At 46.6% G+C, this 16,859-nt stretch overlaps 1 protein-coding gene across 1 annotated transcript; it reads left to right on the top strand.

Moving 5' to 3' along the window:
- Window positions 1-9,267: 9,267 nt before the first annotated feature.
- zgc:194312 (uncharacterized protein LOC794943 homolog) lies at window positions 9,268-15,329 on the top strand. Its single transcript, XM_056300129.1, has 2 exons — window positions 9,268-10,377; window positions 15,187-15,329. The coding sequence occupies exons 1-2, from the start codon at window positions 9,428-9,430 to the stop codon at window positions 15,311-15,313; spliced, it is 1,077 nt and encodes a 358-aa protein (XP_056156104.1). The 5' UTR covers window positions 9,268-9,427; the 3' UTR covers window positions 15,314-15,329.
- The last annotated feature ends 1,530 nt before the right edge of the window (window positions 15,330-16,859 follow it).

Genomic DNA, 16,859 nt, shown 5'->3' with positions numbered 1-16,859 from the left:
AACCAATGTACCAGCGACATGTTGTTACCGGAGTAAATAGGGGAGTGCGTCCAAAGTTAGCAAAACAGTGGGCGGACCAAGATGCCTTCGCCCAATGGCCTATACGCACACAGTGGTGCTTGCATAATTCTAGTAAAATCTCTGCCAGCTTGTTGACTTCCACTCCACTCCCGCTATCCATACTGTTCATATGATTTTTGTCAAATGGTGATGCCGTCTCAGAAAAAGAGGTTTAAGTTTCAAAGTACCGACAGCACGACAGCTGAACATTGCTGTGTGCCTTTGTGCCAAGCCTCCAGTAAGTACAACAAGGTACTTAGTTTTCATATGTATCCCTCCGATGCGGAAACTATGCAAAAAATGACTGTCACTATCCGGAGGGACAATTTCACCATTAGCCACCATACCTGTGTTTGTAGCCAGCATTTTAAAAAAGAGGATATTCACGAGTCAAGGTCCGAGACAGGTCGGCGAGTGTTAAAGAAGGGAGCGGTTCCAGCATTGTTTGAGTGGAACAATTTCTCCATCCCACTTCCAAGATCAGGGGTTCAGGAGAGGAGACAGCGACTGGTGGCAGAGGATGACACACCGGATGAGGAGGCTGAAACAATCCTCGGGGACCATGACTACGCTTCGGCTCTGGATCCTGCAGTTGTCGATTTAGCTCTCGATGAAAACATGTCTCTTAGAGAGGAGATGCGCCAGCTGAGGACACAAATCAAGATGCTTACGATGAAGCAGCAGTTTGGCATTTGGCAAGACACTATCCCCTCCATCCCCAAAAAGGCCCAGCAGAGGATGCGTATTGTCTTGAGGACAAAATGTCAATCCTGTAATCTGTTTTATATTGTTAAAGTTGTTTGATATTGGTTTATTGAAGTCATTTCACTTTGTTCAATGATGATGAAATGAGTTATATACTATCTTGAGGATAAAATGTGACTCTTGTAAATAGCAATTATTTGTATATACACTACATGAAATCTGTTTTATATTGTTCAAGTTATTGAATATTGGTTTACTGAAATACATTCACTTTGTTCAATTTAACTGGTCACGTTATGTGATCTGCCACTTCAGTACACTTTAACAAATATTAGTGCACAACAGAAAATAACCTAAACATTTAAACACAAGAGTATTACATTATATACACTACTACTGACTATCTCTGTAACAAATTGAGCTGAGTAAGGCAGTGTGCGGAGAAATTCTCTATTGCAGGGTAGCATAGAGGTAAAAATTAAAAAAGAAATAGTAAATTTTTCTTTGATTGTGACTGTGATTTCTTTGTCTCTGGGAATCCTCTGAATGAACATGTCACCCTGTGTGTAGACAACAAAGTCACACCATTCAAATCCGGAAATTAACAGTGACTTCCTTAGTGTATGTGTGCTCTCACTGATCTTAATTTATGGCCAGTCCACATAACTCAAAACATTTGGGCATTTAATTTCAACAAGTTTTCAATAAACAAACAAATATCCATAAATAAAATAAAAGTACCATTGTTATGCTCACGCACCAGAACCCGACCCGTGTGGCGAAACCCAAGGCAGACAGACACGGGATGACAGTTGTTGTGGATTTTCCTTTATCCTTTAATGGGCTCTTGCCCCAGCAACCTCTGGGGAGAACAATCATCGGACAAATATTAAAGCAAACAGAGAATCTTTAATGCCTCTGCAGATGGAGAGACATAAGGCCACACAGAGGTTCATCTGTGAGGATATGCTCTGCCCCTGAGCTGGAGATGGTGGGTTTTTTTTTATAGAAAAATCGGCCGCGTCATACACTATGTTTCCTGCATCAACTAAGGTGTAATCTGACAAAGGAATGCAGGAAACATCTACGTTAATCACGTTCTGTGCCTCGTGAGTGTCTGCAAGTCTGTCGCACTTGTCTTTTGCTGTACCAGGCCGTTCCTGGGATGCGGCAACGGGGAGGCAAGCATGATAACAGTTGCTATGTGGCCCCATGGAAGGCACGCATTAGAACAATGGGTATGTGTGTCTGCAGTGAGTGAGAAGTTTCATACACACAGAGAAGTGGGAAAACTACAGAGTACATACGGAGTGCATTTTGGACTCCACACAGTTCAAAATTCAAAAGGTGGTTTTATTGGGGGAGGGGAATAACAAGGAAGGGATATAAGAAATACTGCCACTCACTGGCGTAACATATTTATTATGGGCCCTGGTGCAAGCAACCCTCGTAGACCCCCCCCCCCCGGTATCTCTCGCACTCGCTCACACACACACACCACCATAGGTGGGTTTAGCTGAACTCCCGAATAAACTCCACTCATGTTCGCCGCTCCATCAGAGCCCTGCCCACGACATTTCGATATATCAAGACCATTCTTTGTGATGCAACCGAGTATTTTATTTTGCAGTTCGCTTGCCGAAGTGTCAGATGTCTCCTCAAAACCAAGAAAAGCCTCAATCACTTTGACATCGATTGCTATATCCATCGGATCTCTTACTATTTTGACATATCTGAACACTTGGCTAAGCTGGTCTCGCTTTGACACATCTTGTGTGGTATCCATAATTACCGAATAAAACGGTGCTTCGTTAATTTCATCAGTGATGGATATCAGTTCATTTTGGATGGTAGGGCTGAGGTATTTGGTTGACCCCTCAGGCCGCTTGATTAGTTCTTGCAGAACAGGGTCGTAGCTTGCCATCCTCTCAATAATAGCGAGGGAATTCCCGCTGTTCGGCTGCCCCAACATCTCTCTATGACCCCGGAACGCCAAATTACATGTCGCCAAAGTGAGTGTGACATTCACAATGCGCTCTAGCACCCGTCTCCAAAAGAGCGCTGCATTACGCACGTCCCTCTCCATCTGCGCGTCAATTGTGCCATTGAGCTTCCACTGCTCATACACCACACAGGCGCCAACGTGGATATGAGAGGACTCGTGAGTTTCGATCTTTGCTGACAAATGCGCCCAATCATTGATTCCCTTAACCCAAGCATTGTTGTAAAATGGCGAACTACAGTCTCCAAATAGCCAGCACGGCTCACAGTATACCCTGTCTAATTGTGGAGAGTAGCAAAGCTAGCTACGGGGTCTTTTGGGCGAGTCGGGCAGGCCTTGATGTAGTGGCCCGGCCTCCCGCAGTAGAGGCAGAGGTTGTTAAAGTGTGTTGTTTCCTTCTACTAATGAGACTTTACAACTCGTTTCAACCCCACTGGGCTATAAACTTTAATAATACCTTCGGCACGTAAGGTTATGCATCATGCTCGGTCCGTTATTCCAGGTGCAACAACATGAACGACCCCTGTGTAAACAAGGAACTAAACAATGGTGTTTCTGTAGGCTATCTTATAAAGAATGACACACACACGAGTTGCTCAGTGCAGCCAAGTATAATCAAAGTGTTTTAACCTGTTCCTGAGCGCGGGTCATGTGTATCTAAGGTAAACTAGTGGATAGCCGATGGCATCGATCTATCTAGACCTGTAACAAATGATCCCTAACAGTAGTTCCTATTGTTACAGAGGTGGTCACGCATCCTCTGCTCCCTAACCACCAGCGGGAGCCGTGACCGACCCAACTGCATGGGCTCCTCCTCCGGCCTGGATCCAGAAGCCACCCAGGGTTACGAGGGGGAGTGTGAGGGTGGAGAGAGCCCGCGGGATGCTGACCCAGGGAAGGCACCGGTAGAACGGACGGGGGTTGGTCTATGGGAGGGCCCAGTGCGCGGGGCGCGTTCCTGGCGCCGCTCCCGCAGCCGTTCGTCCATCAGGAGGGCGAGGGTGACGAGCTCGTTGAAGGAGGCAGGGTGGTCCCGAACGATGAGGTCTTTGATGGGCTCGCTCAGCCCCCTCCTGTACGCGCTCTTGTCATCCCACCCACTGTCTGCTGCGAGTATCCTCACCTCCAAGGTATAATCTGCCACCGACCTGGCTCCCTGCTGGATGGAATGGAGGCGGCTGACAGCGTCCTGCCCGTCAGCTGTGGTCGAACACCAGACGGAACTCGCGGCGGAAGGCACCATAGTCCGAGGCGTCTCGTCTCCTCAGAGCGCTCGAATGTTTCCGGCACGTCCGAGCTGGGGGAGTGGCTTGAACGTGCCGGGGAGGCAGCTAGGGGCGGTGTAACCACAACAACCATGCTAAGAAAGTCAGTTACCATGGTTCTTGGTTTATGCCACGTCTGTTCAGTTTTTGTGCAGCTGTGTGTTGGGGGAAAAGAGGTGATCTTCAGCTGGAAATAACGTGCAGTCTGGTAAAGAAGTGCTGCCACATGGTTGCATAAAGCTGTACCTGCCACACAGGTACACTGGCAGCTTTGTAGCTGCACAGGATGGGAATTCCTAAGTACAATCTTTGAAAATACACATATCTGTTACAACACATACTGTACTTGCTGCAAGTGCAGTTAAACATTAAAACATTCTTTTTATAAGCAATAAATTGGTGAACTTTTGTGGTAAAGGAGAATACGAGTACAGTGAGAAAAATATGACTGCCGTATGAATTAATTATATGAATGAGAAAAAACCCCACAGTTGATATGCACTAATGTGTAAATCAAAACTTGTAACCAAATCATTACTCATCTCACTTTACTCATTTAAAATAATAGGGAACACAGAACGTGTGTAAAAGAAGTGACAGAATTCAGAACGCAACATAGTTTCTGTGAATCTCATTACTTTTACACACTAGGGTTATGTATGGGGTATCAAACTATACATATATTTAACGTGGCCTTTAACAGTATTAGATCCATAGCAGTGATATGATTCACAGAAACTTTATTGATTTGACGAACACGAACCAGTCTGCACTGAACCTGCAGGATAACTTTCCCTTACGCTCAAACTGTGAGGCCTTTGGCTTTTCCTGGTAGATCTATAGCACTCAGCCCTAATGCATAGTTCTCCTGTTCAATCCTTGTTTGAAACTGAGATTGACAATGACGTTAAGAAAACTGTAACAGTAAGTGACACATAGAAACTGTTATATTCTTTGGTAGAATAACCACATGACGTATTGCTTAATAAACTTTACTAAAAGAATTGCAAGGCAGACCGTTAGCTTCCAACATGCTCCGACAGGTTCTCAGTAGCAACTCACAACAACATTCAGAGTCAACCTAACCTACTGCTACTAGTGACCTAAGAATGCAGCGCCCCCTAGCGGTTGTCAGTATAACTCAATGTAATATAGGGTAACTAGATCGCTGAACGCAACAGAAACATAACGTTAGCAGAACTTATCACCACGCTAACATTGGCTGGTACAAAAACATGCTAGGTGCTAACATCACACGTCCAGCTGAAGATCACCTCATTTCCCCCAACACACAGCTGCACAAAAACTGACGTGAAGGCATAGTTAGGGAAGTCAAGGAAAGTGAGTTCTTCTCTGTCATTGCAGAGGAAACAAAAGACCTAAAAAAACTGTCTTTAGTACTAAGGTACTATTACAATGGTACAATACACATGAGCTTTTTTAGATTTCTAGAGAGGTAGTGAATTAGATGCAGCGGGGCTCACTCAAAAAATAAAACACGGCATGGAAAAGTATGGCCTTGAATACAAATCTAATCTTGCAGGTCAAGGTTATGATGGGGCATCAGTGATGTCAGGGAAATGCAGTGGGGTTGCAGCCAGGATCAAAGCAGAGGATAAACATGCTTTTTATGTGCACTAATGCACATTGTCTCCACCTTGCTATTGTTGATGCAGTGAAAGCAGTCCCTGAGGCTGACTGTTTTTTTTTTTTCATTGCTGCAGAAATGTTATGTGTATATGTCAGGCTCTTATGTTCATCAGAGCCGGCTGTCAGCTGAAGAACACATGTATCAAGGTGCACTGAGAGAGCTACAGAGGCTCAGTGATACCAGGTGGGCATGTTGCTACCAGGCATGTAAAAACCTCATGAACAGACTACCAGCTGTATTACGTGTACTTCAAGAGATTGATGTGGAGAACAGTGGGAAAAGATCTGTGGAACCACGGGGCCTACTTACACAAATAGACCTCACCTTTATTGGAACTCTAGCAGTATTTAGGAAGATTCTTGGGGTCACCAAGTTGCTCTCTTGACATGCTGCAAGCACTATCACTTGATCTAGCTAGATCCGTGGACCCAATCCAGGCACTACAGGGCACAGGAATAGAAGTGAATCATGTTTCAATGAGCTACGGCAAGCCAGTGTGAACACAGCAACGCAGTGTAATATTGCAGTTGAGAGGCTAATGAGAAAAGGTTACAAGGAGGGAGCTTCAGGCTTAGTGGGTATGTTGTAGAATCCACTATAGGACAACATAGGTGTAAGGAAGGGGGCAAGGATAAGTTTAGGAAGGTTGTATTTTACCCCATTTTGGATCATGTGGATGCAGAGATGAACAGGTGTTTCAGCAAAACAAACTGTGATATAATGGGGGGTATACAAGCACTGAACCCAAGCACTGAATCCACAAACCTGAGGAGGTTTATGGATGTGGTGAAGGAAGACGTGCAGGTGGCTGGTGTGACAGAGGAAGATGCAGAAGACAGGAAGAAATGGGAACAGATGATCCGCTGTGGCGACCCCTAACGGGAGCAGCCGAAAGTAGTAGTAGTTGTAGATTTTGTTAGACAGTTTGCCCTCTGTCACCGTAACAGGCGTGGTGTAAATCTTACTGACTGACAACTTAAAAAATGTTCTTGGCACTGATGTAAGGCAGGCTTGAAAGTTGTCCCTTTTTTTTAATAACCTCTAAACAGTGTATGCCATACTGTTAATCTTTAAATGTCCTGTAAACACTGTATGCCATACTGCTTATATTTAAATGTAATATGGATAGGACAAAAAAAATTGTTTCATATTTGAATGTTTAAAACTCTTAATACGGGCACTATATTGTACATATGTGGGAAGACGGCGGTGCAAACTCGCCCAGTAACGATTATGCTGTGTCTTTGTCCACGTTTACGTCTAAATTGGTGTCATCGAGTGAAGTTTTTATTTTGATTGTCGATTTCGCTTGGCCGGGAGAGCTTGGTCAGCTGCGTCCTGTGGGCCCAAAGAGGAAACACCGAGGGCGGTCCGACAGGACGCGGAAGCGGGGCAGGCTAAGCTAACTGCGAGCCCACGGCCCTGCCCAAGAGGAAACACCGAGGCGGTCTGGCGGCCTGCCTCGCCTAGCGTCGACTGGGCAGTGTTTTTTTTCTTTCTGGGTTTGGGTCGTCGTGCGGAGTGCGGGGGAGGTGTGTCGAAGGTGTCTAGCTGGAGAGCTGCCGTTGGATCGGCTGAAGGGGCCTGGTCTGCTGCATCCGATGGGCCCAGGGACCACGGCCCTGCCTGGAGCCGCGCCTGTGGGAGAAACGCCGAGAGCGGTCCGGCAGGACGCGGAAGCGGGGCGAGCTAAGCTAACCGCTAGCCCATACAGACCGGCAGTTCCGACAGTCACCCTGTCAAAAAGGCCCCCTCTCTAGCGGCGACTCTCACCGTAACGGCCCGCCTCACTCCCTCTCCCCCCGCCGGAAGTCCGCCTCACTTTACACGGGCTTTGGGCCAATCAGAGTTGAGCTCGGTTTACCCCCCCCCCCCCAGTTTCCACCCAAGGTAGTCTGAAGTCGGCCACACATTAAGGGCTTTACAGTGTGCTAACGGTTTTCTGGTGTGAAGTGCGTCTAGCAAAAGTGAGGAGAATGTTTGTTGCAGCCGCTATTAGCCAGTGAAGTGTTCGTTTGTTTTAGCCGATCTAAGGAGGCTCATGTTCGTGTACTCTGCCGACTGTGTGGCCTCATATTAGCGGCTATTGTTACTCACAGTTAGTCGCTGTAAACAGGTGTCTCGTCCTAGGCATGCCGTTAGGATATTGTTTGGTTTATGCTGGTTTACGGGTACTGACAGAATCGCGGACCGAACGGCCGCGCGTAGATCCGCTTGCTAAATAACGAGGCGCATGCAGTTCATTAGCTAGTTCAGCCACACCGGGATTGATGCCTTGCAGTTCAAGCGTGTTGCACACTACCGGCCACTAGAGGGTGGTGTTGCACCGCTGATGGGCGTCAATCCACTGTTAAAGAGGACTCAGAGAGCAGGGTAAGCGGTTCGGATAACGGATGGACGGCTGTTGTTTCATCCCCAGATACGCCTGTTTGATACTTAGCCACATTCTTTATCTGCTGTTCTCCGGCTGTATTACCTTGTGCAGTGTAAATGTATACCTTCGTGAAAGCAATGTAGTTTACATTTTCTGCATGTGCCTCTTGTTTTATACAGGTATCTGATTTGTTATGCTCATTTACACAGAATCACCGAGGCATCAAATTGTTGTACAAGCATTGTGGTTGCAGTGGTGGCAATAAAAACGGTAACATTGAAGACATCTGCGAGATTCTGATCGATCACCTGCAGCGGGTTCTCCTCGACTAAATCCAACACATAGCTGGGAAACTACAACTTTCCCACACACCCGGACTGGCGTTCGTTCTCTGGACGGTGGAGTTTTTGGACTGGGTGGACTGGGGTGGACTGTGTTGTTGGCTGTTTGTGTTTGTGGGGTATTTTTTGTTGTTGTTTGCCTTGCTCTCTCTGTTTTTTGGTGTTGTTTTTGGAGGTTTTTTTTATATGCGTTTTGGTCTTTTGTGCTGCACTGCTGTGGGCTGGGGAAACGGAATTTTGTTTCTGTTGTGCACATAGTACGTAAGATGAAATGACAGATAAATTGTTCCTGATTCCTGATCCTATGTTACGTTGGGGAAACGATTTAGCTGCTACTTTAGCTGTAGAAATGAGGAATAAACACCGAGCTGCAGCCTCTCACTGGGCTCAAGAGGCACTTTCTGCTGTTGTCAATAAAATTGTTCTGTGCAAAACTATATGGTACCTTTATGGTGGGTAACGTTCTTGCTTGTTGCATTGCGTCTACCACAGGCTATGTGCCTCTAGAAATGTAAGTTATTTGCTGTTGATACCTCACAGCACATGTAAGTTCCTTATTTTGCATTCGTTTTTACACGAAATACACAATTTTGTTATCAGTAATGTACTGTTTATTATTACCTGGACTCTATGGCTGTAATTTTTTACTGTTTTCCTTTTTATACGTTATTTAAACGTGCCACGCTTCTCTTAAGTCTTTGTCCCACCGAGGCCACGCCGTCGAACGTTTTATAGACCCGCCCCTTTGTGTGTGTGTGTGCGTTGGCGTGTGTGCGTGAGAGACTTGAGTGAGAGTGTGCGAGAGAGGAAGAGAGAGAGGAAAAAAAGAGACAGACAGATTGGGGAGCGGAAAAAAACTTGAACCGGCGTTCCCATTTGAACCTCGGCGCGCGCATACATACACACACACACATACACACGCGCGCGGGCGAGAGCGCAACTATTGACGATGCGCCATCCAGTCGCGTCCTTCCCCCGTCCGTCTCCTCTCTCGCCGCACAGCTCTACGATGACCGACGCGACCCCGGAATGATGTCACTTTTCAACGGCACCGGGGGACCAGATGTTATAGAGGACTACGCCTGCGTGCGGTTTTACGTGTCCACCGTCTCTTTCTCGATCCTGCTGTTCTTCAACCTCGTCATAAACTGGACCATCGTCTGCCAAGTGCGGCTTCGGGGACACGCGCGGTTCGTGCTGATCTTCCACCTCCTGCTGTCCGCGCTGGTCTACCTGGGCACGAGCAGCATCTTCCACTATCAGATACACGTGAAAGCGCGGCCCGGCCTGTCCTGCTGCCTGGCCATGGTCACCATTTTAATCACCAGCGCCTCCAATATCCTGCTGACGCTGACGACCATGGCCTTGGACCGATATTTCGCCATTTGCCATCCTTTGCGGTACAGTTCACTGTGCAGCGGTCGACACTGGCCCTGGTTGGTCGGGCTCCTGACGTGGGGGCTCGCATTGATAATCCCTCTCTGTCTGCTCCCCAGCACGGACAGAAATGCCACCGGGCCGGAGGGGGAGTGCGGACGCGAGCAGCTGAAGAAAGGCGAGCTGCAGAAGGTGCTGCTGATAACTTTGTGCACTTTGCTCATACTGTACAGTTATGTGCGGATACTGATGGAGGGAAGGCGCCTGGGAGTGCTGAACAGACGCAACAGTGTCGGATTCAGGACGATCGCCCTGCACTGCACCCAGCTGGCCGTCTACATCCTGCCCAACTTTGTCAACTTTCTGCTCGCGGTTCTCCTGAAACACGGACACTTTCAGCCGCAGATGAAGGAGCTCTCGTCGGTGGTGGTGTTTGCCTTCTTCAGCTTGGCGCAGTGCATTGCGCCGGTCGTGTACGGTTTGCGCAAAGAGGAGCTTCTGGAGGAGTTGAGCGTGAGGTTCCCGTGCTGTTCCCCCTACTTAAAAAGTATCATTGGGTGGACTGTGCATGCAAATTGGACATACAGCCACCCCAAACCACGGTATGTATGACAGCTTTGACTTTGATCCAAATTTGTGCCAATTTCATCTATATTGGTTTTACGCACACATGACGCACGACAGCGGGTGGACGGTGGGAGGTGTTGCTGAGGTGAATTTAATTAAACTTCCTATTCCAAAATACTTTAGATATTCTGCTGTAAATCCGTAATAAGAAATATATGTATTAGTTTTTTTTTAATTGGGTTGCTTTAATAGCATGCAGAATTTCCACGGCAATAGACCTAAAGAATTGCGACGAATTCGGAAAGTCGGGCTCCTACTTTTTAACAAATTCGTGTAACTTAATCTATGTGAAACAGATCTGTGCCGTTTTTTGTTTTTTTTCTCCACTAAAAGCCATTTGGTTTTACGGGTTTCCAGTTCTTCACACCCACTTCTGATGAAAAGGGCCTATCTGTAATAATTGCCTCGTTTCTGAGCTGCTGCTCTGATTGGCTGGCAGTAGTTTTGCTGGTTCCGCCCCCCCTCGACAGAAACAATCGCAATTCAGTCAGAGGCGACCTCGCTTTCAAAACGTGCGGACGTTTCCTGGTGTGACGTCACTCGGGGGGGGCGGGGCAGATCGGCCTGTTCGTTTGATGCAATTTCATCACTGAGTTTCAAAGTAGGTTTAATCAGTTCATCTGGATTCGTTTACTGACATAAGTTTCAGCACTCAGCTAAGTGAAACTGGCTGCAGGTATCCCCACCCTTTATAAACAATACAGTAGCGTGACGACCAAGTTTCATATGCAAATATGAGTGTGACCATTAACTATCGTTTCAATGGCCATGTGTACTATTCAGAGGATTTGGGAATGTCTGCAGTCACAGCATTGTAAGATGGCAACAGATGTACTCCTAGACCCGGTTCAGGGATGGTTGTTCCCTCTCGACATAGATGGCCTCTCTGGCTCCCCGTTCTATGGACCAGGCTGTGGAGAAACACAAAGAGGAGAAAAGTAACCTGGTCGACAGCATATGAATCTTTTCGTGGTGCTCAAAAGCTGTGCCATGTGCCATGGACGCCCTTCCCAGTTGGCTGATGGTTTAAAGAAGTGCAACCTCTACCATCTTTTAATGACTTTGTATCAACGCACTTGGCTTTATTGTGTTTGCCATGGTGACAGAGTAAGGGGGAAATAACATCTTTCTAACAAAAACTGCCTTTTTCATAGTAAAAGCCGTCATTCAGGTAGTGTGGCGGTTCTGATCAGCGCTCCAACTGCCTCAGAGGATCACGTCACTCTTAAACTCTGCACCCGCCAGATGGTTTTAGGATCGGGTTGTCTGGGCTTTCATTTTCTAACGTACTGTAGCGAATTCAGGGAGCAGCCCGGGAACCGCCACAGCCGGGACGCGAACCCGTGTCTCCCGCTCCGCAAGCGACAACGTTAACCAGTCGACTAAAGGGTCCGACCCGTTAGTCCAGGACCAACGTGTCTACTTATCCATGCACGTTACACTACTCTTAACTAAAAGGTTCGCTTCGTTGTTGATATTTACATGTCTTTTGGATTTTTTTCTTTACATTCACAACTTGTTTTCCGGTTTGACATTCATATCTTTCAACGTGCCTTTTAAATTTGTTGGATATCGGCGGAGGGAAAATAATCCCCCGTTTTGCCATTTCATCTGGTTCAAAAGTGTTCGCTTAGATTTTCTTCGTTTTCAGAAGGGATGTTCACGCTAACCGCAAATCCTCTTTAAACTCATCCTCGGGGTTCAATTGTTCACTGAGAAGTAACTTTGTATACAGTATTGTTATTAAACTGCTGATTCAAACGGGGCGTCCGGGTGGCGCAGCGGTCTATTCCGTTGCCTACCACCACGGGGATCGCCGGTTCGAATCCCCGTGTTACCTCCGGCTTGGTCGGGCGTCCCTACAGACACAATTGGCCGTGTCTGCGGGGGTTGAGTGTCCTGGTCGCTGCACTAGCGCCCCCTCTGGTCGGTCGGGGCGCCAGTTCGGAGGGGAGGGCGGTAGCGTGATCCTCTCATGTGCTACGTCTCCCTGGCGAAACTCCTCACTGTCAGGTGAAAAGAAGAGGCTGGCGACTCCTCATGTATCGGAGGAGACGTTTGGTAGTCTGCAGCCCTCCCCGGGTCGGCAGAGGGGGTGGAGCAGCGATCGTGACGGCTCGGAAGAGTGGGTTAAGTGGCCGGATACAATTGGGGAGGGGGGGAAAGAGGTCATCTATGAAAGAGGGAACGGGGGCGGTGCTAAGAGTACACCTGTCGCCATCTTACAATGCTGTGATTGCAACCATTCCCCAGTCCTCTGTGAGTAGTACACATGGCCGTCACATCCATATCTGCATATGAGACCAATTGTTGGTTTCGGTCGTTATGACACTGTATTCTTTATAAGGGTGGTGATACTTGCAGTCAGTTTTTCCACTGCATGGTACCTGCTCGACTCAACTCAATTCAACTCAACTCAGCTCAACTCTGCTCGCTTTTTTTTAAGTTTCCATTGGGCAAAAGTTAGGGATAGTACCTGGTACTTTTTTTTTTTTGGGTACCAACTCCGTCGAGGTTCCAAGTGAGCTGAGCCGATACTAAAAGGTGACATGAAAATACCACTATAAATAAAAAAATATATTTATATTTATTTATTTAAATGTAAATAAAATCTTTAAAAAACTAGTCAACACGCCCACAGATGACCAGCGGGGCTTCGCTGTGTGGGGGGGGGGGGGGGGGGGGACACTAATCTGCAGTGGAAAACGAAATCCCAAAAAGTAAAGCGAGTAGAGTCGAATAGAGCAGAGTCGAGTTGACGCAGTACCATGCAGAGGAAAAGGGGCATTAGATGAGTGGAGTGATTAAACGTGTCTGTCAGTAAAAGTTGCATCCAGATGAACTGATTCAACTTTGATTTTGTGACCTGGATTACTGAGCAGCATCAAGACATCACAGTACTTGGTGAGACAGAAACGTCGCTTGATCACCGTGAAAGCATGAAAATAGGGACGGCAAAATCAATCCAGGGACTAGACAGATATTGTTTTTCATAATACCCCCCTCCCCCCCATCCCTCTTTAAGCTTCATTTGCAATTATTCCTTTTTCATCTGTTTTGGAAATGTGAGTATATGGAGCAGCCGTCCCACCACCACATCCTTACAAAACCATGTTTTCTTTTTTTTTGCAAGGATATATGGAGCTCTTAGCCAAATGTCTTCCATCATTTTTGGGGCTTTCAGGTAACATTCAGTGTCGCACCAAAATCTGCAACCACTGAAAATAGTGACCATGCTCAGGCTGTGTAAAAACTGGGGGCCAGTCTGACAGAGTTTGGCAGCAGGCTGGCAGACATCTCCAAGTCCTGGCTAAGTCTAGGTGTGGGTAAGGTCTGGGTCGCAGTCTGGGAAGAAGGTCGTCCTTTCAGCCTGGCCAGCTAGTGACGACTATGAGGTGGCACTTTCTGCTGGTTCAGGACAACTATATGGTCACGATTTTCCACGGGCACAGGTCGGTCCGCTCATTGTTGCACCTGATGAGCGGCACGAGCGGTTGGGCGGCACGGTGGCCCAGTGCTGTCGCCTCACATCAAGAAGGTCCTGGGTTCGAACCCCGGGGTTGTCCAACCTTGGGGGTCATCCCAGGCCGCCCTCTTTGTGCAGTTTGCATGTTCCCCCCGTGTCTGTGGTGGGTTTTCTCCGGGTTCTTCGGTTTACCCCCAAAAAGAAGCATGCATGTTAGGGTTAATACTCCTGTCTGTGCCCCTGACCAAGGCAATGAGAAAATGTATAAATGACCAGGACCATCAATATGAAGAATAGAAAGATAAAAAAGAAAGGCTATACTAGTAAAAATTGTCAGATAGCATCCCTTCCGTTTCTATGCACATTCAGTCTGTTATCTTAACGCCAACATCTCTATCAGAGATGAGATCAGAGACACACAATCATAGAAAACAGAAAATGTTCAGTTGCAAACAAAGTGGAGTTTTGTGTTAAAATCTCTAATTCTCCTTAAAAAAAAGAAAAATCCCTGTTTATGAGGATCTTCTCTCTACTGTTAAGAAGAGCAATCCATGCTGCTCTGTCGTGTCCGTCCCTTCTTTTTATTCCTCGTGATTTACGATGAGGAGGATGGGCAGATGCACATTTAAAATTATTTCAAGTTCAGCATCTAATATTTCAGCTAATATTATTTGGGCAGCACGGTGGCCCAGTGGTTAGCGCTGTTGCCTCACAGTAAGGTGGTCCTGGGTTCGAACCCCGTGGTTGTTCAACCTTGGGGGCCATCCCAGGTCGTCCTCTGTGTGGAGGTTACATGTTCTCCCCGTGTCTGGGTGGGTTTTCTCCGGGTGCTCCGGTTTCCCCCGCCATCAAAAGAAACATGCATGTGAGGGTTTATACTCCTGTCTGTGCCCCTGAGCAAGGCAATGGGAAAAGAACTGGAGTTGGTCCCCGGGCGCAACATGAAGGCAGCAGCCCACTGCTCCTAGCCACAGGTCACAGCTAGGATGGGTTAATTTGCAGTAAATTAATATCCCCCTAAGGGGGATTAATAAAGGAAACTTAATTTCTTTTTTTATGTGAAAATGAATAGGGCTTATAGATCCAATTTACCAATCATTGTGCTTTTTAAATATACCGAATAGAATAAGCAGAAATGACATATGACTCGATTAGTACATGTTCGTGAATTTTTAAGACTCATTTCGCTCATGACTATGGCATGGATATAGCGACAACTCTTTCCAACCAGCCTTGAGTCATGATGGTCATTTCCTGCTAAAGTAAGAATTTCACAATTGTACCCTTAAGTGAGACTCCTTTGTCCACCTTTCCCCAGAGAAAGGACTCTGACAGCCCAGGCCATCATATCTATGGAGGAGCCCCAGGCTGCACTTGAGGACAGCGCGCCAGAGTCACTGACCAGGTCCTCACAGGACCCATGCTCATCTCAAGGCAACGTCTGACAAGAAATACAAGGAACTAAATAAGGAGACTGCCATCGGCACACTGGGATGGATGGCCATGGAGGTTTCCTGTCTGGTGGGCGAGAACGACGGGATTTATGGAATAATAAACCTCTGGCACCAGAAGCCCTTTTGAATGTTGACATAAAAGGTCTTGTGAATCTAAACTTTGAATCTGCCAATGGACTTCACTGATGGCAACAGTTTTAAAACTTTATTTATCCAGGGAGTGTTGACTGGACATGCATACAGCTGTGCATATACACATCTGCCAACGACCCAGTGCAACTCCAGTTTAGGGTCTGCTGCCTTGCTCAAAGGCAATTTTTCAGTAGTTGCTGAGGTGAGCCTTCTTTTTTTTTTCTTTATAAATTTTTTTCAACCAAGGTTTTTTTTCCAATTGGTTTGGGGATTCAAACTAGTTACCGTTTGGATTGCAAGTCCATTTCTATAGTAGCTATAGAGACGTCGCTGTACTTGTTGCTTTGGATGTGGAACGGCATTAACAGGTGAGATTTGCCCCACCTGAATCATCATAGTGATCCGTAGGTTTGAAAATATGGCACGAAAGAGCGATTTCCAATACTGCATCAGCGACGGGGTTATTTTCATGGACATCTGACTTTCAGACAGGTTTGCTTCATGCACTTCTGTTCAGATATGAAGTATGAACACTTTATTAAATAAAACCTTAATGTGTACGGGTATTTTTTTCCACAAAGGTCGACTGTTTATTTCCAGTTCATAGAATATGCCCAAATTTTCATCCATATCAAAGCAGTTTGCACGTGCATCTCATGCTCACTCTCAATTCCCCTTCAGACTAATTTTAGTATCATGCCAGAACATAGCTGTGTCCATCTTTAGTGTTGTTAAGCCTTCGTTTGGTTATTGTTGAGGTGCTACCACAAGGTCAGGTTTCACAAAAGAGTCTTTTTTTAGCTTTTGGTCAGACGTGCATGTGGTCATGTTTAACAGACTTGAAAACCCGCACCCTTTCTCTCCACGTGGTTGGCCAGTGCACACCAACCAATACAGATGGGTGGGTGTAGTAATGAGAACAGAACTGGCTGCAACGGATTGTAGAAAAGGCCCATGAGGAATGGCATAGATTGTGTTAAAATCCCAGGCACAAATCTCAATCTTGCTTTAGTCACTCCCTGTGGGGCTACAACAATGAATGTATGCTTCTTCTTTTTTTTCCATTTCTTTTAAATAAGAGGTTGTGTTTTGAGTAAACACTGAGCTCCAGCAGAGCCAGTTCGAGTACATGAAGCTGCTGAGGTGAGGGGAATTCACACCCTCAACCACAGGTAAACTGCTGGCATGCTGTTTCACATACATCCACTGGGTTTGTCAGTTTGTTTGTGTGTGTGTGTGTGTGTTTGTGAGGCAGAAAAAGGGAGCATGTTTTGAAGCCGCTGTAGTAGTTCTGCATTATCAGCAATTAGGACAAATTCCTATCAAGATGTCAGCTATATCTTGTTCCGAGCGTTGGTGCAGAAGTGAAACTAATCTGAAGATGACGCCAACCTCCGTGGAAGGG

This window comes from Lampris incognitus, chromosome 20, assembly GCF_029633865.1.
Source record: "Lampris incognitus isolate fLamInc1 chromosome 20, fLamInc1.hap2, whole genome shotgun sequence".
Taxonomy (NCBI): Eukaryota; Metazoa; Chordata; class Actinopteri; order Lampriformes; family Lampridae; genus Lampris; species Lampris incognitus.
The sequence above is the reverse complement of the archived record's forward strand: the minus strand, read 5'-3'. Positions and strand labels throughout refer to the sequence as shown.

Coding starts and splice junctions, on each gene's coding strand:
- zgc:194312 (XM_056300129.1), top strand. CDS start 9,428: ATGATGTCACTTTTCAACGGCACCGGGGGACCAGATGTTATAGAGGAC. Junction 10,378..15,186: donor TACAGCCACCCCAAACCACG/GTATGTATGACA, acceptor ACCTTTCCCCAG/AGAAAGGACTCTGACAGCCC.